The sequence below is a fragment of the Sphaeramia orbicularis genome, chromosome 12 (assembly GCF_902148855.1).
Source record: "Sphaeramia orbicularis chromosome 12, fSphaOr1.1, whole genome shotgun sequence".
Taxonomy (NCBI): Eukaryota; Metazoa; Chordata; class Actinopteri; order Kurtiformes; family Apogonidae; genus Sphaeramia; species Sphaeramia orbicularis.
In genome coordinates this window covers 25,682,868-25,705,904 of record NC_043968.1, presented here as the reverse complement: position 1 = coordinate 25,705,904, position 23,037 = coordinate 25,682,868, and the positions used below count along the sequence as shown (strand labels likewise).

At 37.2% G+C, this 23,037-nt stretch overlaps 1 protein-coding gene across 3 annotated transcripts in view; it reads right to left on the bottom strand.

Annotated features, from left to right (window-relative positions):
• rerg (RAS-like, estrogen-regulated, growth inhibitor) overlaps positions 1 to 23,037 on the bottom strand; it is a 49,005-nt gene that overhangs the window by 24,617 nt on the left and 1,351 nt on the right. Inside the window, exons 2-3 of one of the 3 annotated variants that reach the window (XM_030150762.1) lie at positions 21,027 to 21,032; positions 12,812 to 12,965 (exon numbers count right to left, since the gene is read on the bottom strand). In XM_030150762.1, coding sequence (XP_030006622.1) covers positions 12,812 to 12,872 — 61 coding nt within the window. In that variant the 5' untranslated portion in view covers positions 12,873 to 12,965; positions 21,027 to 21,032. The other 2 variants (XM_030150761.1, XM_030150763.1) reach the window with 2 other exon arrangements.

Here is a 23,037-nt window from a genome sequence, read left to right as displayed (position 1 = left end):
ACCTAATTAGTGATTAGCTAAGGGATAATTAATTATACAATGTGTTTTTAGAACCAAGATGCAAACAACATATTTCACTGAACAACCATAGAAGGATGCGGGTTTCATATGAATGCATTAACCCTTTTAAACCCCCTACTTCTGATATTAATTGTGTATAAAACCGAGGTAACGACTGCCTGAGCTATAGAAAAATAATTACTCAGACATTAATGCCTGAGTGCTGCCCAGGAGACCACCTGCTGTGGCAATTAATACATCACGCTTAACATCAGCATAAACAGCCTCTAGTGTGGTGGCACAAAACCTACAATTTGAATATGTTGTGCAGTAAAGACTCCCTGCATCACAAAATAGGATTCTGAGAGTGAGATTGGATTTGTTGTCTAAAGCTTCTTAGAAGAAATCAAACTGCAATTATACCATCAGGCATCACAGTGTTTTACTCTACTGAACTATTAAATTGTTTCCTTCATAAATCTCTAATGCAAAGGGAATTGCAGCAATCATAAGCAATGTAATTAGATTCACGGGTGGGATTTGAAAGACACAGCAACATAATCTTTGTTTTATACTGACTGATTGCTAAGCAATTACTGAAGCCCTGAACAGATTCTCCTATACACGCACTTGTATGAATGATGATACAGTGCTGCACAGTATTTTTTATACAACACTGAATAAAATAACCATATATGTATGTGAAAGGTGTTTTCAAAGTGAAGAATTAAACATTCATTTTGGTGTTTGCCTTAGCATCATAGTGCTAAATCATTTGCTTTTTTTTTCAGCCATTCTTCTGCCTTGTTTCTGCATCAGTCTGTGAATGTTTTAGCAGTAAAGCTCTCAAACCAACCATATGCTGCCCGTTCCGTATCAAATGTTTGACAATAAAGCTAATCACTAACAGAACTACCTCAATAAATGCACTCAAGTTTTGGATAGAACTCAAAAGTGAGGGCCTATAAAGCTCTGTGCCTCCATGATTCTTAAACGGCTGTGTTCACTTTAAATTTTATATGGCAAGAAAATGCCAGTTTTATGAACACCTGATGAGAATTTGGTTTCACTTGAAGAAAATACTTTAAAGAAATCATCCTTTTTCACTTTCAACCCAATGGAGTAAATCAGATACATGCTGTATTTGGAGCCTTTTCCTAAAAGAAATCACATGAATGTGTGCAATTTAATTAGTCTGAAACATCTGATGTTTTAAATGATTGGATTTAGATGACATGTTGCTGTTAACCAAGCAGAGTCCAGTATTGCACAGCCTCATATTTCATCATTAACACAGTAATAACTACCCTAAAGTGAGGTACACACATAAGGATTTTCTAAATCTGAAGAGATGTTTCATCTGTTACAGACCCCTGATGGTACTATGTGTAGTGCGCTCCCATAATCTGAACACAACTCACCACACACATAACCATTCTGTCCCACCACCGATCTAGAATCTAGTCCTTCAAACCAGAAATCTCACATGATCAAACGTGATCTGACAAAGAAAATAAAGAAACATAGCAACAACCAGAAAATACAACACGCAACATGGAAGAGGACATACAAGAGGAGGGAATGATGGTGTTCTTGGGATTATTTTTAACAGAAAAATCCTGAACTTCTGAAGTCCACCAAACTGTATCTTTCAGGTCGGCCATGCTTGTTTTTATTTACGCCTGCTTCCTTGTTCCTCAGTCAGCTCGCTTCTTGATTGGCTATATTACATTCCACATCACAATTCATGGAGTCATGATTCGGGAGTCATCGGCTTTCCCCACACACGAAGGTATTTAGTTGTAAATATTGAACAAGTTTCATATTTATGATTGTTGCCCTAACCCATTTCAGAGCTGATTATTGGGACAAATTCACTCTTAACACACCTCAGACCACAGGATAATCTATAGGATAATCTTATATGACATAAAATAATCTGGCGTCTGCCATCCTTGGTCGGGAAGGGATAAAATCTGGGCAAAAAAAGCAGTTATCTTTATGTGTGTGCCCCACTTAAGGTCCACCGAGGTTGAATAAAATGATCCCTGTCTGTAGGGAACGGTCTTTGAACGACAAATTATGTAGATACTTCTGCATGTTTTTCTTATCTTTTGTGACACCAGCACATCCTCATGTCTCAACAACAACCATATACATATATGCACAAAATTCATAAAAGTTGCATTTAAAGTGTTCCCTGTTTAGGCACAAAACAACATCTTTAGGGTTAGGGAAAAGAGTTTTGGGAAAGGACAAGAATTAGACATAGAACAAGTAAAAAACATAAACTTTCAGTAAACAGGACTCAAATACTGATCTCCTGTGTGTACAGGTTGATATACACTGTTGCCCATAAAGTTGAAATAAAATATTTTACTTCTTCTCATGAAATGATTGTGAGAATGTGATTTATTCTTGATAAATAAAGTGTAAATGGGACTCAGTATGTAATATTGTACCTTGTCAAAAGTGATTATTAATGTGTATAAACAGGAATAAAAAGAGGAATGTGTCTGAAAACAAAATTATTCCACCTTTATGGGCAACAGTGTGGTTTGATGTTCTGCTATTGTCGTACCCAATCACTTCCTTCTAAGACTGTCCTGTTTTAATCACATCATGTGAGTCCCATCGGTTTTTCTTTTTTGTATTTACTCATCCAAACAGCCACATGGTATTTAAACATAGGCTGCCGTAACCTCCTTAATGCATTGACTTTGGCCTGTGTGAAGCACTAGCTGTCTGTCTTATATGCTGCCTTACTTTGGCTTTAATACACCTTCAGTTGAATGTACTACACACTATGAAGATGGATATCTCTTTGTTTAAGCGCAATTCGCTGTATGTATCAAGTTTTCTTGGATGACAGTAAAGGTCAGACAAACTCCCCTCTGCGTCACTTTGGACGAGCTCCATGAACTCACAATGGCAGAGAGAGAGGCAGTCTTTCTCCTCAGGGCCCCGCGGCTCTGTAAAATAGGACACCAGAGAGGCTTTGATTTCAAGTCTCTGAAGATGCAAAGGACAGGAGCTGGCAATTGTGGGCTTAGAACAGGAAGGGCGTGAGGATTCAAACACTGCATTCATGCTTTTTCATGTAGTCCTTAACAATAGCACTACAGCGCTATTCACACAGATCCGTGTGAATAGCAGATAACGACTAGGATGCAGCTGTAACTCAACTATCATCACTGTGATTATAACATACAAATGAAGCCTGGCCATTACAGCTTTCTGCACCGTGGCTTTATCTGTTGAGTCTTCTTATAGTATTATTTAGTGCCAGTACATAAAAGCTTTTAACAATGTTACTAGTTTTAAAGGTGCATATTACACAGCATTTAATGAGAGGCACGGCTCATGTTCTTTGGCCAGTTTGACTACACCGTTAAGTCCTATGTGCAATTTAGCAAGGTTTACAAGGTTTTAAAGTAGGAGGAGTAAATCGTTGTAGAATAAATCAAACAAGCCTGAAAGTGGCTCTGGGTATTAAACATTAACCTGTACCTCGGCTGATTACATGCCCTCAGTAAAAAAAAACCCTAATGGATCCATCATGAAATTTTAAAAAGTGCCACTAATCTCTTGAGAGTAAAGTTGTTAAAAGCAAGGAGGGAAATAACCGGCAATGACTCACATGCTCAACCAAGGACAGCCACGGCAGAGTACACTGAGTGGAAAACGGACAATACGTGAAGGCTGAGGAGAGTCGGAGGTGTGATCTAAAAATAATTCAACAGAAGAAGTAAGCATGACTGCTCTAAGCCCACCTTCCTGTGGCACAATAACTTCCTTTCATAGCTCCAGCTCATCTTTGCGAGTATCCGTAATTGTTTTGTTGATATTTATCATGATACAGTCGTCAGAACCTTGGCTACCTGGACCTTAACTCCTGAAATATATCTATCTGGGTTATTTAAACCTGTGTGCATCTGAGCAAAAAAATGCCAGGTGAATGGAAGTACGGAGGAGGTTTGGACATTGAAGTAGGCGGATGGCCTTTAGAGAGGCAGAGGCTTTCCTTCTTCAAGACAAAGAAAACTCCAGCAACAAAAAATGTGTTCAGGCAAAACGACAAGTGGACATGGATGAATGAATATGAGCGGTAGGTGGTGTAGGGCGTGTGTTTTATGGTTATGTTTGGATGGATGGATGGATATAGATAGATAGATAGATAGATAGATAGATAGATAGATAGATAGATAGATAGATAGATAGATAGATAGATAGATAGATAGATAGATAGATAGATAGATAGATAGATAGATAGATAGATAGATAGATAGATAGATAGATAGATAGATAGATAGAAATTACAGAATATATGTGCTCTCCTTATACCTGCCTATCTGTTTATGTGACTTCATTCACCATAAGCAGAGCTGACAAGGTTCATTGAGTGAATTAATTAGAATTCATCAGCTTTATATCTTATTTAACCAGTTGAATAAGCTCATAAATTTGTAGATTTATCCAGCTTTTATCCTGATAAAAATGCAAAGCATCCAATTAATAAGGTCTTTCTTTTTTTTTTTTTTTTCTTTTCATGGCCAAATGTGTTTTCAGTATGCTCTCTACATCCAGCCTGTACGCAGGCAGAAAACAAACACCATGTCAAGGTGAGAGCAGTGTTCATCAGATTCAGCTATTACAACACAAATGTTCAAAGACCGAGAGTGCAGTCTATTATCAGTAATTATCTCTGAAAATCAAAAATACTCATCTTCAATCCGTCAGTGAAAATAATTTGACGTTGCCCATTTATCTCTGGCACTGAACACCATACTATCACTAATATACATTGGCAGGCTTGATGCTAACCTTTTGACATGCATTAAATTAGGAAAGACAATGGGAATGCTCTTCTGTGTGACATCAGTGATCAGTGACAGTAAACAGGCATCCTTTTTGAACTCCTTAATGACAGAAGCTTCATACAAGGATGTTTGCAGCTTCAAAGGCTGAGTTTACTAGTGAGTGGAAACAGTGTAAGGATGTAATAACCACTTTTACACAGACATCCCAGAAAAAAAGGTGAGATAGTGATCCCACCTATATGCCACCGTTGACCAATTCACATAGGAGGAGGAGTAACCGAGACAGGCTGGACTTTTACACAGCGGACCTACATTCCGGAATCAAAGGGGCAGTGATGCAGCGCAGCATATAGTGTGATGTATAATTTGTTAGCGTGGATACAGTCCTCTGCCCAAAGTGACATCAGTGGGCAGATCTCGGCGTCTCCCCAGTTCAACATCTTTCTGGTCGCATTGATATGTTTGTTTACTGTACATGGCCCGCACTCATTTTTAAATTCCCCTAGCGCAGGGGTCGCACACGCAATACGTCATCAAAACGTCACACCTTGGTTGTGGAGCTCTGTTACTACCTCCAGAGGTGTTACACAGATGTTGTTCCAGAATAAATATGAGATATTCCCGGAAAAGAAGGGCTGTGTAAAAGGAGCTAATGATTATGACAATCTGCACTAATACAGATGTGTAAAAAAAAAAAAAAAAAGAGCATTAATCAAATCATCAAATCATATATATTTATAAACAACTTTTTAAAATTGCTATATTTGGTATTTCTACTTTTAGATATTCACAGATGGCCTGAAAATATCACTGAATCGATTCATAACCCCAAGCCGATGTGTCACTGTGAATGTAAGTGACCACTAGAGGGAGTAGTGCGTGACATGTCGAGTTAAGCATGAAAACTGTTAATAAACAACGTTCAGAGACACAGAGAGTGACAAAGTGATTTAAAAAAAAAAACTAGAAGCACTGATTTCACCACTGGACACAACTACAAAAAAAAAAATTAAGTTTGATCCTGAAATCTCGGCTAAGTTTGATTATAAAGATTCCACCAAGATATGATGTTACTATGTGATGTTATTTCGTTTGCTAAGTTCACTGTTTCATGATTCACAGTACAGACCAAACTGTGACAACTGTGACTCTTTTTGGACAATTAAAAACATACCATTGGTATAGCTACTGACAACACTAACTTTAAGGAACAATTAGGGTGACTTGTTCTTTTAAAGACACAGTAGTAGCTTTTCCATTGGAGATCTGTGTAAAGCCTTACTGATATTTACTAATGTCAATAAAACAGAATTGCGTAATGTTGATTTTTCCATTAAATCTCAAATGCGATGATTTGTTTATTTATTATCGCAAGATAACACAAGAAGTTGTTCCATAAACATGGTGACAAACATAAATATTGTGTTGATTTACAGATATATTCATTGTTATTATGTATTACCCCTCTATCCCGTACTAAATTAAAAAATGATTTGGTTTGCTGGTGTGTCCACACACACTGTGCCATGTTTCTTTAAAAACTCGGAAAAAGGTCTTTCCATTGCAGTTTTGCATGATATACCAATTTCACTACACCCGAAAAACCACCTCTTGCCAGCACAAAAAAATTTTCATCAAAAAATGAGAGTTTTGGTGAAACTGTCATTTTTCCATAAGGCAAATTTTTATGTGCAAGTTATATTCACACAATTTGCAGGTCAATGGAAAAACAACTATTGATATTTTGACCGACTGTCTGAGTTTGTGTTTGAAGAAGAAAATTTGCTGATACTGTAACACATATTTGTGTAATCAATAAGCTTCATATTCGGTGAGTCTGTGGAGACAGCGTAAATTTGTGTGTAGCAGTGTGTGTGTTTTAGTGTGTGACTTCTCCCCACTGTTCATTGTTGTGAATGTTACTGCAGTATAACCCCTTTAATGAAATACAAAAGATAAACATCAGCTACTGTCATAAGTCTACTCATTTGTAATACTGTGTTTGCTGATTAGTCAGTGGCAACGTGCAAGACATCCAGTTTACTACTTCATCCCTAAAACAGGGTAATACAGCATTAGTACTGATGATTTTAGCTAGCTGATGAATGTTAGTCCAATACCATGTATTTTAGCTGTGTTTTAAAATTATACACAATACTCTATGTGCTTTATGGTTCTTCGGTAGCTATCTGCTTTTTCCAGTCGTTATTTGGTAGTAGGCATTCAAACTAATTAAATTTAAGGTTCATCAAAGCTTTTTATCGTACCAGTAATTGTAAAAGAAGATGGATTGGGGCAGCTTCATTCCAACCACAAAGCAGCACTTTTTAATCTTTATATTATATTACAATTTGGATTAAATCACAAAACATGTGCAATGTTCATTTTTTTCTTTTCCTTGCCCCACACTGGAGGCCATGGAACAATTTTTTTCCTTTTGATAGTTTTTATTTGCTTCTCTGCTCAGCTCTATGTACAGTTGCTATGTTACATCCCACTCAAACAAGACTCAATCTGAAGAATACATAGATTTTCTTTTCCTCTCAAAACACTCAAAGTACTTTTACTTGTGGTAAAAGCATAACATACTTCAGCTCCCACATTAGTCATATGCTATTTTTTTTTTCTTCATTCACACATCTGACCACAGTTGTGCTGTTGCCACTGTCTCCTTGACTGTTCACAAATACAGCAGCAAGATAAAAATAAACTCATACATCCTGCATGGATTTATACAATTAAAGCATTGAAGCCTTTATGTTCGGTAAATCTTATGTAACAGCTTCAAGTCACCGTACTGTACATACACTCCTCTTCTGATTCTGAGACATTGAAATCCCTCCGGTCGCTTTGGAAACCACTTGTGAACCTTTTCAGATCTCTTATCTAAAAGAGTAAAATCTACCTCTAACATGCTGATTAGAGGACTTGTGCTGCAGTATAATGCATTCAATGAGTCATACCTTTCGGCTGCTCACCACGTTCAACATGCAGAATGTAATCAGGGGAGTCAAATGGCCTGCAGACTTCACAGCTGTGGGCTCTCACAGCTGTCAAAGGCCAACAATGTGCCTGGAAATCCAAGCAGCATGATAAGCAACTGTCCTCCAGTAAGTGTGCAATGGGAATCTCTGCCTCTTTCTGTTAATTTCTTTGTGAAGCAAAGCAAAAAAGCCAACCCTACCACAGAGAGGCATACAGAAAACCCTGAAGGATGTTGAATCTCATCAATTATTTGATTACTTTCTATCATTTTCATTTCCTCCTGCAAACATCAGAGGAAGCAGAGGAGATGTACACCACTACAAGTGATGGGAGTGTTCATAACTGGCTGTGACATCTTTTAGCAGCATGTCCGTTTCACTATCCCATCATAAGCTGACAGTGTAATCTGTCAGAAATGATTTAGAAACATGCTCTTATCTTTTGCATTTGCTTTCTTAAACATGTGTATCGATAACAGCTTTGCTCTTTGTAAGACATGTTACATTAAATCACAAAGGCTATTTCATTTTCTCAGCCAGAGTCTTAAAGATATTCAGAATGAAAATTATGATTTTGGACGGAAAAGCTGCTACTTTTAATATGACAAAAAATGGAATAAGCAGTGCAGAAGCAACACAGTAATGGTCAGCACATGAGTGAAGACCACAAAAATGCATTTGGAGCATTTTTGTGGGTTTGAAATCTTTTTAGCTTTACATTTCATTGGTATTATGGTCAACACGATGGCACAGTGTCAGTCCCTCTCCTGCCTGTCCAGAGCTGTATTTCTTTCTGCAGCTTTGTCTTGCCTGCTTGCCCTCTGAATGACTGTTTATATCACGCTCCAGACCGACTCGTACATTAGGCTGATTCATGGTCTCTTTCTGGCACTGAAGGTGGTAAACAGGAGTATTTCTGAGGCCGACACATGTTGGCCCGCTCTTTTGTTATTGTTCTGCTTTCTGGCTGTCAGACAGGCGGGGGTGGGGGTGGGGGGGTGGAGCAGGAGGGCTTCTTGAAGAGCAAAGAGATGAGATGTTTTACGAGCCAATGCTTTACACTCCATAAAATTAATTTCCCAAAAGAACATCCAACTCTCTTCCAAGAAATATTTTGCACTGTTACTCATGTAATTTTATAGCAATAAAAGTCATATTTTAATATAATTTGAAGTGTTTGGTAGGACAAATACTGACGAACATTTTCTATCATGCTAATTGTTGCTAGGGATCAGTTATTTCTGAAATGTTAAAAAATTTTCTATAAGAACCAACCCTGTTCACTGTGAATGTCTACACCCTTCATATTTTTTGAATACTGGATGCCTGCTTGAACTAGTTAAATATAAGACATAAAGTAAACTGAGCTGTCTTTTTTTTTTTTTTGTAGTTGTTAAACATCACACTTGACCTTTCAAACAGTGACAGTTGCTGAAAACTCAAGAAAAACAAGAAAAATTCTTGTCACACCACGAGGAATTTTCTCTTGAAATTCATGATAACTGTTGTTTTTAGATTAGATCAGATGTTCTTAATTTATGTTTCTTATTTAGAAACCATGTTTTTTGTCAATGAATTGATTCCTTAAATATTTTTTAAATCAAACATTATACTTCATTTTCCAGTCAGGTTTATGACAACAGTTGACTTTCCACAATTCTTACAATGCTCCAGTAATAATAAGGTGTAAAGCTGTAATAAATGTACTGTGGACAACATGGTACAAATGGTAACATACTACTCTTCAGTAAATTACTGAAAAACCTGGCCAGAGATATCTTTATGTGAGCGTAAACCTGCAGAGTGCCAGAACTGCCACATTAAAGTCAATACACGCTGCTCTTTTTCTATTGCTGATCACTCTGCAGGAGTCCAGGACAGACCATCTCACAGGGCCTGGCAGCCCGTCCACTGATGCCGAGACACCCGGCAGGTCTGCTCCCATTCATCAGAAACACAGTTTTTATACCCAGCAGGGTTACAAACCAGCCTCTGAATATGCAGGATCACTACGAAAGCACAAAGGCACTGATTACAACCACTGGAAAATCCACCACCACCACACACACACACACACACACACACACACTAACATACAGGTATTAATGTCCAAAGTCAAGACGGAAAAAACAGAAATGTCCAAACAGTATAGAAAGCCTGTATCTGGTACTAGAGGGAAGAATAAAAACATCAGAATTATTTGCTATTTGTTTGTTAATAAGATATGAGTGACGGACATGAGTCACAACTTTAATGCAAAAGTACAAGTAAGTGATTTTTACTTGAGTTTATAGAAAACAAGCATGTTTCATTAGGATATGATTTTCAGGCTTTGGTTATCTATTGGACCACAATGCTTCATTATATTTTCCATTGTGACATATTTTACCTTTAGCAAAAATTAACTATGAAACAAGTGAAAAAATAAGCAGAGTTTACTAATACCCCCGAGCCAACACACAATACTTTGTCCCTCCTGCTCACTTACATATATCCTGCCTAATCAGTAACTTTGAATTTTAAATTAAAAATAATTATAAACTAGATTAAAAGTAAATTCTTTTCTTTTTTGGGTAGTTCAGTTAAACCAAGACAAACATTATTCGACCCAAGTCTTAACTTTCAATCTGATCACACTTTGTTTGCCCAGTTGGGTGAAAAAAACAGATGCCCAGCCATTAAACTGTGCACCGCACCTCTCCTGGTGGTAAAGAAAATATTTGTTGAATTTGAAAAGAATCAGGTGGATAGTCTTCAAGAAATGTGGTGGACAAAAATCTCAGATGGACTGATGGAAAGACGTGACTACTATATACCCCCACCTACCCTATGTATAGTAGGGTATATAGTAGTACCAGGAAATCCGTATAATTATACAGCTGAATAGATGTGATTTGATTTGTATTTCTGTTATTTTACTTTAGATGAGTATTTTTTAGTTATATCGTTTTTGTTTGTTTTTTTTTCCCTGTGTAATTGTTTATTTCCGGGAAGGTATTTACATAAGCCTTTTTTAGCTTCTATCCTCTCCTGCACAATGGTGTTACTTGCATGAAAATTGCTTTTTTTGTTTTTCTTTTGCTATTTATGATGTGAAAATAAATGAAATGAAATGAAAGATGTATGTGAACTTGCTAGATGAAAATCTTGCTTGACATCATCATTATGTAAACCTTATATGTTAGCATGCTAATCCTGCAGCTGCTGTACCATAGGCTCTGGATCTGTTTAGACCATTGTATTAGCTAATTGCTTAAATTCTATATTGTTACACAAAATGTCATTTCAAAGCTAAGTAGGTAGGTGGGTTGACCTTGTGCTCTGCACACACAATGCTTCTTAGCTGAAAAGATAAAAATGGTGCAATTAATACAGATGGATAAAGTAAAAAAAAAAAAAAAAAAAAAAAAAACAGCACTCCAACACTAAACTACAGAAAGGACAAAAGACTGAAAACCATTTTTTAAAAACAGTGGTTCATTTTCCCTCTCTAGCTTATTGTGCAAGGAGTGGGTGTGTAATGTGTGGCCTGAATCCAGATGTTTTCCAATTTGAGGAGAAAGATGATTCATTAGCATCTGTGGGCTTCCACTGAAGGGCTATGTTTAGATAAGAGCTGTTCTTTGTTGAAGGGATCAGTGGGGCTACATGAAACATCAGCTGTGACATCAGTACTTTCCTATTGTGTGTCTCTTTTTATGCATCCGGGGGTCAGAGGGAGGTTTTCTTTGCAGGTGAATCAAACATCCAAGTGAAAATCAACTGTCCATGTGAGAAAGGGTAGCTGAGGGTATTGAGAACAGCCTGTCAAGTTGACTGACATGCTTTCAAATGTGATTATGAGTGAGAAGACATGCAGGACTAATAATGCACATCTTATTTCAGGAAGAGAAAGTGCAGATTGGTGCTTCAACATTTCAATTTCATAAGCAATAACACCATCAGACACCATCAGCCTGACTACAATCTTTTGCATCTGCACGAATTTTAGCCAAAGGTTATGAACTCCTTAGTTATTATGCTTTTCAGTGCATTGTTTTTGGGTTGACCTCCACTGGCATTTTAATGACCTGCTTCTGCATGGAATCCCAAAAGCATATCTTTGAACAGCTGATTGCAAAGAAAAGCAATCTATCTCGATTTGCGGCCGGCAGGAAACATATGGTCTGTGTTATTGTGTTAGCTACTGGAGAAAACAAAGGGCACCAGCAGAAGCCGAACCTCTGCAGCTTATGGAGGAATGTTGAAAGAAACGATAATGACTCAGCTGATTTATCTGTGGGAGTAAAGGTATTTAAGCCAGACCGAAAACAACCACCACTACTGTAATGCTGCGCACAAACTGAACAGGAGGAGAAATTATGGAGAGCATAAAACGTCTGACAAGATGATGGAAGAAAACATTAGAAAGCAGGAGTCGCATTGAGATGCATGGTTGAAATATAGATGAGTCAGAAAGCAGAAAAACACGCTAAAACCAGCAGTTATTCAGCAGCCAAGTTTAAGTCTTTAAATGAAGTCTGTAAATTATTAATCTAAGCACAAAAATAGGAAGGCTTTCACATCAGCCCTTCTCCCAATAGACAACTTTGTTATGGTTTATTGAAGTTCAAATAAACACATGTAACAAGAGGCATTCCGTGAAATTAAAAATGTAAAAAAGAAAGAAATTGAATTATGCCAAACAAAATATAGATGAAACCTAGACTGTTGGATAAAAGCTCTTCACAGGGAACATTTATTCCCTGTGGTTTTCTAAAGGGCATTAGATATTAGGTCTAAAATAGTACATTCTTATGACAAAAACACTTAATTTTCACACGGGAATTATTAAAGTCGTGTCCACTGTGAAACATTATCAATCCAGTATCGATACCATAGTCTTGTACTACTACTTATTATACTGTACAAGCCTAGAAAGATGCATAGAAGAGAATATAACAAGACTTAGGAGGAGCCTTTGTGCATCTAAAAATCGGACAAAATAAAACACAAACAGTATCTCACCTGATTTGCCCACCCCCGCTCTGCCAAAGATGGCCAGCTTCACCTCCGGGCTTTTGGCCATGACAGCAGCTGCAGCCAACAAAGCTCAGCGAGCCAGTCAGTGTTCTCCGCGCTCAGCCATCCATCCTCCTGTCCACACAGGAGGAAGCGGTGTCTGTGGAAACACACAAGACAAAATCAGAAATGAAACTTCTTTTCCCACACCCAGTCGTATGGAGAGGAGGAACAGCTGACCTCATAACTGGGATTTTTCATGCAGGTGTGTGAGAGATGAAAAAGGACGATAACAGAGCAAAAACAGGCAGATCAGGAGAGGGATAAAGCACGCAGAGAGATGACACTGGCCATTTGAAAAGAAAACAGATCGACAGACTGATGAAACAGCAAAGCTCAAGCCTGTTTAGAAAGAAAACAACCCGCTGTGATGTTTTTTCACCAGGTAATTGATCCTGGACTTCTACCCCTAAACACTCTGTACTTCTGCTGGCTGGTTCTCCAACGTTTAATCAAAAACAAGCAGAAAGAGATGAGAATCTAATTGAAATCTGTACTGTGATAACTCTAGACTTAGAAAGGAATTCTTGGATGCACGGACTCTGGAGTTGTGTATTTCCAAGTGTCAGCATCACTGAAAGAGCTCAAAGACAAAAAAGGCAGAGACTTATGTTTTCATGAAAACAATGGCAGCAGCTTAACGTGGACACATCCTCTGACTGTAGTGTCGCAGGGCTGAAAAGTATGTTTTTATTCAAGTTAAAATAAGTCATGTGGTGTTATTACTTGCAGTTCAGTGTGTTTTAGCCTATACTGATGAGTTGCTTTAGATTAGAGTAGAATAGAATAGAATAGAATAGAATAGAATAGAATAGAATAGAATAGAATAGAACAGCCCTGCGATGAACTGGAGAAATGTCCAGAGTGTACCCCGCCTACGCCCATAAGTAGCTGGGATAGGCTCCAAGCAACCCCCATGACCCTAGTGAGGATAAAGCGGGTTCAGATAATGAATGAAGAATAGAACAGAACAGAACAGAACAGAACAGAACAGAACAGAATAGAATAGAATAGAATAGAATAGAATAGAATAGAATAGAATAGAATAGAATAGAATAGAATATCTTTACTGTCATTGTACAGGGTACAACAGATGCAATGCAATCATCCTAGGGGCCATAAAAAAGTATAAATAATGCATATAAAAGAGAATAAAAACTAAAATATAAAAGAAAAAACACCCCGATGGCATCAATATCTAAGAAAAAAAGCAGCATAAAAAAGTGTTACTAGAAGTATAAAAGACACATAAAACATCATCATATACTCTGGACAACATTCAGCATTCCATACAATTAATCAATGTCCAGCAGTATTCAGTGCAATTAAGCTTCTTCTGTAACTTTAAGCTTCACTTGCACACATTTGAGACTGAGTTGTGTCATATGAACACAGTTATGTATAAAGATTCAATTTTCACCATGAAAATCTAACTAAAAAGTTTAGTTAAACACATACATTTACTGGTGAGTCGTTCTGTTTTGTGAGACAGAAAAAAGAGCATAAATTCACCAAACATAAATATGGCAACTATTGGGAACAAGTACTTCTCCCTGTTTCTTGCTTCATAATGAGCAAAACTGTGTGGGAAAATCCACTGTTTGGTAAAGCTAAGGTTTTAATGCAAACAGCACTTCCTGTAACTGTTTCAAATTAACACCCGTCTGGTTTTCCAGTGAACTAGTCTAACCAGAGCAGACTAAACTAGTTTCCACACTTCATTAACACTGTGTCAGAACATAGGCTTGGTACAGTCCACTGCTGTTGTGGAACAGAGGTTCTTTAAAAGAATCACACTCATCTTGAGAATGTAGGTGGATGGAACATGTGTATGTGAAAAAAGTTTGTGGTACTACAAAATGCCACGTAAAAGTTGTGCATCTTCATCAAAATTTCCTTTTTTTGCAGCTCAAAGGCTGTTCTTTCACAGGGTGACTTATAACAGCAACATGTAGTTAGAGAAAAGACGATCAATGAACCACACTTTATCTTGAAAATACTACAGGAACATGTTGTGGAAAAACTGTCAAACATATAAAACTCTACTTGTCGTTCTTGATATTGGCCACATTTCTTCACTAAACTTAATGTTTAATCAGGAGCTGACTAGGCTTGAATTTGTGGCAGATTGAGCTGCTGACTACCACTCATAACTCACCTTCACTGTCAATGAGCCCATGAACACACCTAGTTCCCTCACAGTATAACTCTTACACAGATCATGCTAACATTTTGACTTCTTTTAGGACAACTGGGAACTTAGTATGTGTGTTTATGTTCATGTGGCTTCATGACTGACACACTGATTACAGTCTTGTACATCTTGTTTACATGTCCTCATGGACCATTTTTGTGTTTTGACTCATATCTAATGGCCTTCACCAGAGGTTTGAAATTTGCTGATAAATTCCCTCCTTATATTGACAAAAATACTGGCACTCTGTTACAATAATTAGGTCGTCTTACACACTTGGCAAAATCTACCCACTAATGAGGATCACAAGATGTCTCTGAAATCTAGGTCAATTAATTGGAAGTGGTCTGCGCTGAGATTTTTGGTTACACAGTCGCAGAAAAAATTATCAGACCACCCCTGTTTTCTTCAATTTCTTGTTCATTTTAATGCCTGGTACAAGTAAAGGTACATTTGTTTGGACAAATATAATGATAAAAACAAAAATAGCTCATAGTAGTGTAATTTCAGAGCTGATATCTAGACATTTTCCATGTTTTCTTGATAATAACCAAAATCACTTCAGTTTTTACATCACTATCTATGGCACTGTACTGACAAAAACAGTGCTTTTAGGCATTCCATGTTTTCTTTTCTGTCTGTTTTAGTCACATGATTGCATATCCATTGTTTCTGATGATTTTCGATGGTCTATTAATTTTTTCTGCAACTGTAGATTTAAGTGTTTTAGAGCAGTGGAACAACAGTGTAGCAGTCAGTTTCTAAAATACTGATGACTTTGTTAGTTTACAATGTCCATGAGTCTTAAATGAAGTTAGGTGAACATATATAATGTTAAATCATGGGATTTAGGGATGCACTGATTCTGATACCAGTATCAGGCACCAGCTCCGATACTCAGCGTGTGTACTTGTACTCGTACTTGTAAAAGTAATCTAATGCCACTTAAGGCAGCGTGACATTCACAGTTCAGTGCAGCAGGTACACGGTGGTGAAATCATGTGTGGGGAGTGTGAAGAATGTGGAGATTTTTCAAAATAAATGATGGTGATAAAAGTAACGCTGACTGCAAGTAACGTTAAAGACACAGACAGATACAGATGGAGCATTCTGTCCGTCCTCTGTGTACATTCCATCCGTTTTCCAGGGGCTGGCAGATGCGTACCCAGATGAAGAATACCACCAGGAACCGTGGAGGTGGAGGATCTGTTCAAAGTGCAACTGTGTGAGTTAGAGAAAAACTACTGACAGATATACGACAACTACTCAGGGCTCGGCTGATTTCCGTTCTACTTATTTTTATTTATTTATTTATTTTATTTTTTTTCTTCTAATTGGGCTCAGCTGGCTGACAGGCAGCTGTCTGTACCGATAAGGCAGCAGCCGACACCAACTGTACTCCCAGTCATCATTGCCCATTTTTCTAACACCTTTGCTTGTGTAACCTCTTTTATTTGGACATTTTACCAGGGAGTATCTCACACTACTTTTTTTTTTTTTTTTCCCTACTTGTCTTGTCCAGCGTTCTAACAGTAGAATGGTAGTCTGGTTCCTTTTGGTGCTGAACAAATTTGCTTTGCCAAGGGTAACTTCATAAAGTATATGAAGCGCCCTTTGATATTCTACTGTGTTTATTATGAGTTTTGTTGAACCACATTTCGATGCCGGACCTGACATGGGGGGTGGGGGTGGGGGGGTAGAAGAAGGGGAGAGAACAAGAGAGAAGAAGGTGGAGAAGACCCTCACAAGAAAGTATCAACAATACAAACAGCAACAACCATGGAGACAATTATAATGGTGACAATAACTACAACCAGAACTGCGTAAACTGGGCTACTTATAATACTATGGGGGTACGGAGTGGAGGTGAAAATGAAACTTATCGCTCATTTCTCTTTTCTCAACCTGCTGAAGCTTTGCTTTTAAACCTTACCAGCGAAAATGCTGCAACATAGGTATCCACATTAGTGTTACCTCTGTCGTCTCCATGTTTGTTATTACTGACTTTCTTCTTCTTCATAAAACTTTACTCTTCTTCATGGTATTTGTCCAGCACAGTTAATTAAGAGCAGCGCCCCCTGTTGGATTGATTGACAAATGCTCATTCCACCACATTAAATGTCAGTAGCAGCACCTTGTTCCAGTCAGACTAATGACAACGACAATAAAGCACATTTACAAAAGGAGCTAAGAACTGGAATGGTATTATTAAGTACTCATATCGGTACTCGGTATCGGCAACTACTCAAACGTAAGTACTTGTACTTGTACTCGGTCTGGAAAAAAGTGGTATTGGTGTATCCCTAGTGTTTACCTGACGTTTCAGACATCTACTTTGACCCTTCTGTATTTTTGTACGGTTCTGCCAGTGAAGTTAACGTTGCCAAAACTACTGGCTCCAACTGTCTGATCGCTTACACTCTTTGATGTCTCTCTATATCTTTTAACATCGAGACAGGATGCCGTGTCTCTGTTGTGGGAAAAAAAAGTAGATCCTAACCTGCTAATCCAATGTATTGTGTTACAGTGATTAAAGCTGAAACCAAGATTAAAAAAAAAAAAGCCTGGAAGAGAGTTGAAAACTGATCACACATTTAGCACACCCTGTCTGGTTCAATAAAGACAAAAAAAAAAATGTGTGTCCTAGAAATATGTTAGCCAAGTTCACACTGCCTGAAGTTATGAGGTGGCAAATGTCCAGCGTTTTCCCTCTCTATCCACTGCAGACAGTTTAAGCTGGCCTTCTCCGTTTTACTACCACTCGTGTCCATATATGGTGCGTCTGTGTGCCAGTGCAGCGTGGCTCGGGTGGAGGTCTCTCTCAGCGTGGGTCATCATGGCAGCCGTCAGTGTTTTTAATTTGATTCTTAATAATGTTCACTCCACATTCCTACCAGCCAGACTCTTTGATATTAACAAATGACAACAGCACCATTTATTAGAACCTTCTGGGTTAATAAAGACTGTCACCTGGACAAGGCTTAGCTGTTAACCAGGGACAAATTGACAAGAAAATGAGACATTCCACACAATGCATGTACTAAAGGCTCGTATAAACAGCGACTTGTTTCATTACAGGAAACTTTTTACTCTTTTTTTTCCTAACTTTTTTACCCTTTGCATGTTTTGCATCCAACACATAACACTGTAAGCAGACTGTTGCGTTTGCTCTCTCTCCCACGCAGCACAAATAGCAGGGAAACACCAGAATGAGCAGGAAGAGGAACACACAAGCCACATCTTCAACATGGCAAACTCTTTTGTTTCCATTTACGGCATCCATCACCTCCACCCATCATCCTGTCACGGTCATGAAATGAAGTCACAGGATAAACAGCGTCATTGAGGTTGAAGTGGCAGCTCCAATCTACACATCTGGAACTTTGTATTTCAGCACAGAGAGAGACATGAAGGATAAAAGGAGCTCATTGTGACTGAATACTGACTGGTCCATACTGTGGATGGAGGCCAAAAATAAAATACCACAGTCCTAAACTGTCAAGCAATGAAAAATGGGATGTCAGACTGTGATGTACAGCAGTAGTGGGCTGTGGATCTAAAGGAACAGGGCCAATATTTAAGAAGTTATGACATGTCGACCACTTCACCTGTGATACTCAGACTACATAACCCCACACCTCTTTATCTCTGAGTGTTAGTTATAGAGACATGACTAGGGGTGTGTACTGGCATGAATCTGGCAATGCGATAGAAATCACAATACTAGGATCACAATACGATACATCACAATATATCATGATACTGTTAAAAAGGCAATTTTTTGTTTGTTTCTTTTTTTAAAATGATTATTTCCTGGAAGAATTGAATTACACCAGAAATATGCACAAATACTAAACACATTTTTATTTGATTACAACAGGATCTAATGCTATATCACCAAATTTTCCTGTTAAAACTTAAATTGTGTTTTACAGACAATACAGATTAAGATCCTGCTCAATTGTTCATATTCTATTAGTTCATAACTAATATAACATTATTTTTGTGCAATCTCAACAAAGGAACTAACATCTGCCTCTCTCACGATACGATATATCACAACATATCACGATACTGTTAAAAAGGCAATTTTTTTGTTTGTTTCTTTTTTTAAAATGATTATTTCCTGTAAGAATTTAATTACACTAGAAACATGCACAAATACTAAACACATTTTTATTTGTTTACAACAGGATCTAATGCTGTATCACAAAATGTTCCTGTGTTAAAACTTATATTATGTTTTACAGATGTTACAGATTAAGATCCTGCTCAAATGTTCATATTCTATTAGTTCATAACTAATATAACATTATTTTTGTGCAATCTCAATAAAGGAACTAACATCTGCCTCTCTCAGACAGTAAAAAGTGCTTTTAGGATGCTTCAAATAACCATTATTTAATAAAATAGTGTTAAATAATTATGAATAAGATATAAACAATAAAGAAAACCAAAAAACAAAAATGAACCTCCTCCATATCTGCATTTAAATAAATACCTAAAAATATCAATACAGTACTTTTCAATATTGATACAGTATTGCGTAATGAAATATCGTGATATATTGCAGAACCAATATTTTCTAACACCCCTAGACATGACATCACATATTTGTAGATGTGCGCAAATTTTTTTTTTTTTTTGAGAGGGGGGAGGGTTTGAACAAAGATAGAACTATTTTTAACGCAATTACATATTTTGCAGTGATGATTCAACCAAGAGAATTGCATCAGGTATGTGACATTATCTGCAATGAATGTCTTTTTTATTGCTACCAGCTGAATCCCCCTCCCCTCACCCTGCCCTGAGGTGGCCACCATCAATGCAAAAGCCCCTCATTAGAGTTGGTGTTGATTTTGACTATTCTTGGCTTTTTAACTATAGGAATATTAACTCTGGTCCATAGTCAAACATACGTGACAATAATGCAGCTTAACTGGATGCCAACTGTTACACAATAGAAAAAGGAATTCTGTTCATCCCTCCTCTATAGAGTCAACACACTGCCTCTGTAGATACAATAAAAACTGAACAGTTTAAGGCAACCAAAGCACAACGATGCTTTTTTCTGTGTGATTTTGTGAATGAAAACATAATCATGAATATTATATTCCTTTTGTGCAACTACATCCTCCTAATCCCTCTAAATCTTATGCACTAGAGAATAGACATCTTACCCTCTGATGGAATTATTAGCCAGAAAGCTCATTAGTAAAAAAAAAAAAAAAAAAACAGAAAAGAATAAAGAAAAATTGTGAAAATACTCCTTGAAACTGTGTCAGACTGATAGTTAAGATGTCAGGGAGACACTAAATCTTTTGAAAGCATAAAAGATATAACTACTCAGTTTCCTATAAAGTTGGAATAAAAATATTCTTTGCTCTTCTCATGAAATGATTGTGACACTGTGATTTATTCTTGATAGATAAACTGGAACTGGAACTCAGTATGAAATCATTACACCTGATCAAAAGTAATTACTGATGTGGATAAGTAGGAATAAAAAGAAGAATGTGTCTGAAAACTAAATTATTCCAACTTTATTGATAAAAGTGTATATTGCTTAAAAACTCACTCTTAATCCAATATAGAGAGAAGCTGATGTTATTCAAGGAAAACTACTGCTTTGTGAAGACTGAGTGAATGCACTGCTATAGAAGGCTTCTTTCAAAATGCACTTGTGGCTACAACATGTTGGACCTGAAGACCTTACAGTTATATTTTATTTTAACCGTGGACCTCTGCTCTACAGGGACATGATCCAAACTGTCCAACAGGGCACGTGTGTGTGTTTTTTTGTTTTTTTTTTTTGTGTGTGTGTTTTTTTGTTTTTTTTTTCCACGAAGTGCCCAGCTGGATTTTGTGTCATTTTTACTCCGAGAGATGAATCTGGGTGGTGGTGCTGTGGTTGAGGCAGATTACAGAGCTCTGAGCGTCCAAACCATGGGAGGAGACCTGCTGCACCACAGGCTATAGAAAGACAGCAAACCACAGGCCTGTCATCAAAATACATCCAATGAACTGGTACACTGCCTCTGGAGGGAAACCAGTGAAACCAGTGACACCGGTGAGAATGTGTGAGTGAACGAAAAATGGATCCACTGTACGCGCTTTGAGTATGCCTTCGTAGAAAACCTCTATTTAAATCTAATCCATTATTATTATTATTATTATTATTATTATTATTATTATTATTATTGACAGGACATTAGAACAATAACATATTAACCCATAAAGACCCAAACATCCACCATTGACCAAAATCATCTACTGATCTAAAATGTTTAACATCTGTTGATCCACTAATCTTATCAATACCTGTAAATAATTGGTGTAAAATGCAGTTTTTCATCTTTTCATGGTCATCAGATATGACCCATTTGGACTTTCAGAGGCTCCATAGTTACCATGGAAACACTGTCTTCTTCTGCAACATTGATTCACCAGTAAAACCCGTGAAGTTGGATTAATGACAGTGGATGGACACACTTGGTTTATGTTCAGTTAATGATAGATTTTACTAAAAAAAACTCACTTTTTTTTTTGTTTTCTCTGTTTTTGATATAATAAACCTCAATTTTAATCAGAGGTTTTATGGATAACTACATGATCAGTACATTAAACATGGGAGAAACCTGATTAATACTTAAAAATGCAAAATACAGAACATAATATTATAATAAATGGTGATAAATCCATTGAAAAAAGGTTCAAAATAGAGGAAATCATTTGGGAACTGCCACAAAAGTAACACTGGGTCTTTATGGGTTAACCAAAGTACACCATTTGAGTAAAGGTGTGTTTTGAATTTATAGAACATGTTTTTCAGCCAAATTAATCTTATAGCTGTTTTATCCACCTTAGCAACAAAACTCCACCATCAAATCTATTTCCGTTTAGCTGGCATTTCATCAACAGCCCTCTGAGGGACTACTGGGAGTCCCCGAGACCAAAAGTTTGGCAAGCAGTGAGTGGGATGTGCAGACTCCATTGTGATTGGGCTATTATGCAATGCACGGACTGAAGCAGCTCATGAATGTAAATAACGTCCTCGACCCCTGGGGGATGAGGTTGAAGGAGATGAAGCAACCAGTAAGATGAAACTGCATATTCCAGAAGGTTAAACTGGACAAACATGAAGTGACTGAAATGTGTGTTTTATACTGATTTGTACATGTAGTGCAATTATTTTGGAAAAACATGTAAGTTTAAAAATGACAGTGATGTCCCTTTGGAATGAGTGAATGTCCCTATGTTTAGATGTAGTGGGTGAAGCTATTATCTGATATTTAACCTTTTATCGGGCAAGTGACTGTATTTGGTAATTTCCACATACATTACAAGACAGTGACAGCAACTTCTGCATGAACAGTGAGTGTACCTGCTTTGTTCGGTACCATGAAGTAATGGTACTAATGTAAGGAATGATGTTCAAAGGGATAATGTGGATGTGGACAAGGGGTGGTAGAAAATATAGGTTCTGCAATATATCGCGATATTTCATTTCACAATACTGTATCGATATTAAAAAGTACTGTATCGATATTTTTAGGTATTTATTCAAATGCAGATATGGCGGAGGTTCATTTTTGTTTTTTGTTTTTCTTTATTGTTTATATCTTATTATTATTTAACACTGTTTTATCAAAAAAAATGGTTATTTGAAGCATCCTAAAAGCACTTTTTACTGTCAGAGGCAGATGTTAGTCCCTTTGGAAACTAGGAGAATTATAAAAAATTTTGTGATATAGCATTAGATCCTGTTCTGATCGAATAAAAATGTGTTTAGTATTTGTGCATATTTCTGGTGTAATTCAATTCTTCCAGGAAATAATCTTTAAAAAAACAGAAACAAACAAAAAATTGCCTTTTTAACAGTATCATGATATATCGTGATATATTGTATCGTGACCCTATTGTGATTTGTATTGTATCGCCAGATTCTTGTCAATACACACCCCTAATGTTGACTAGG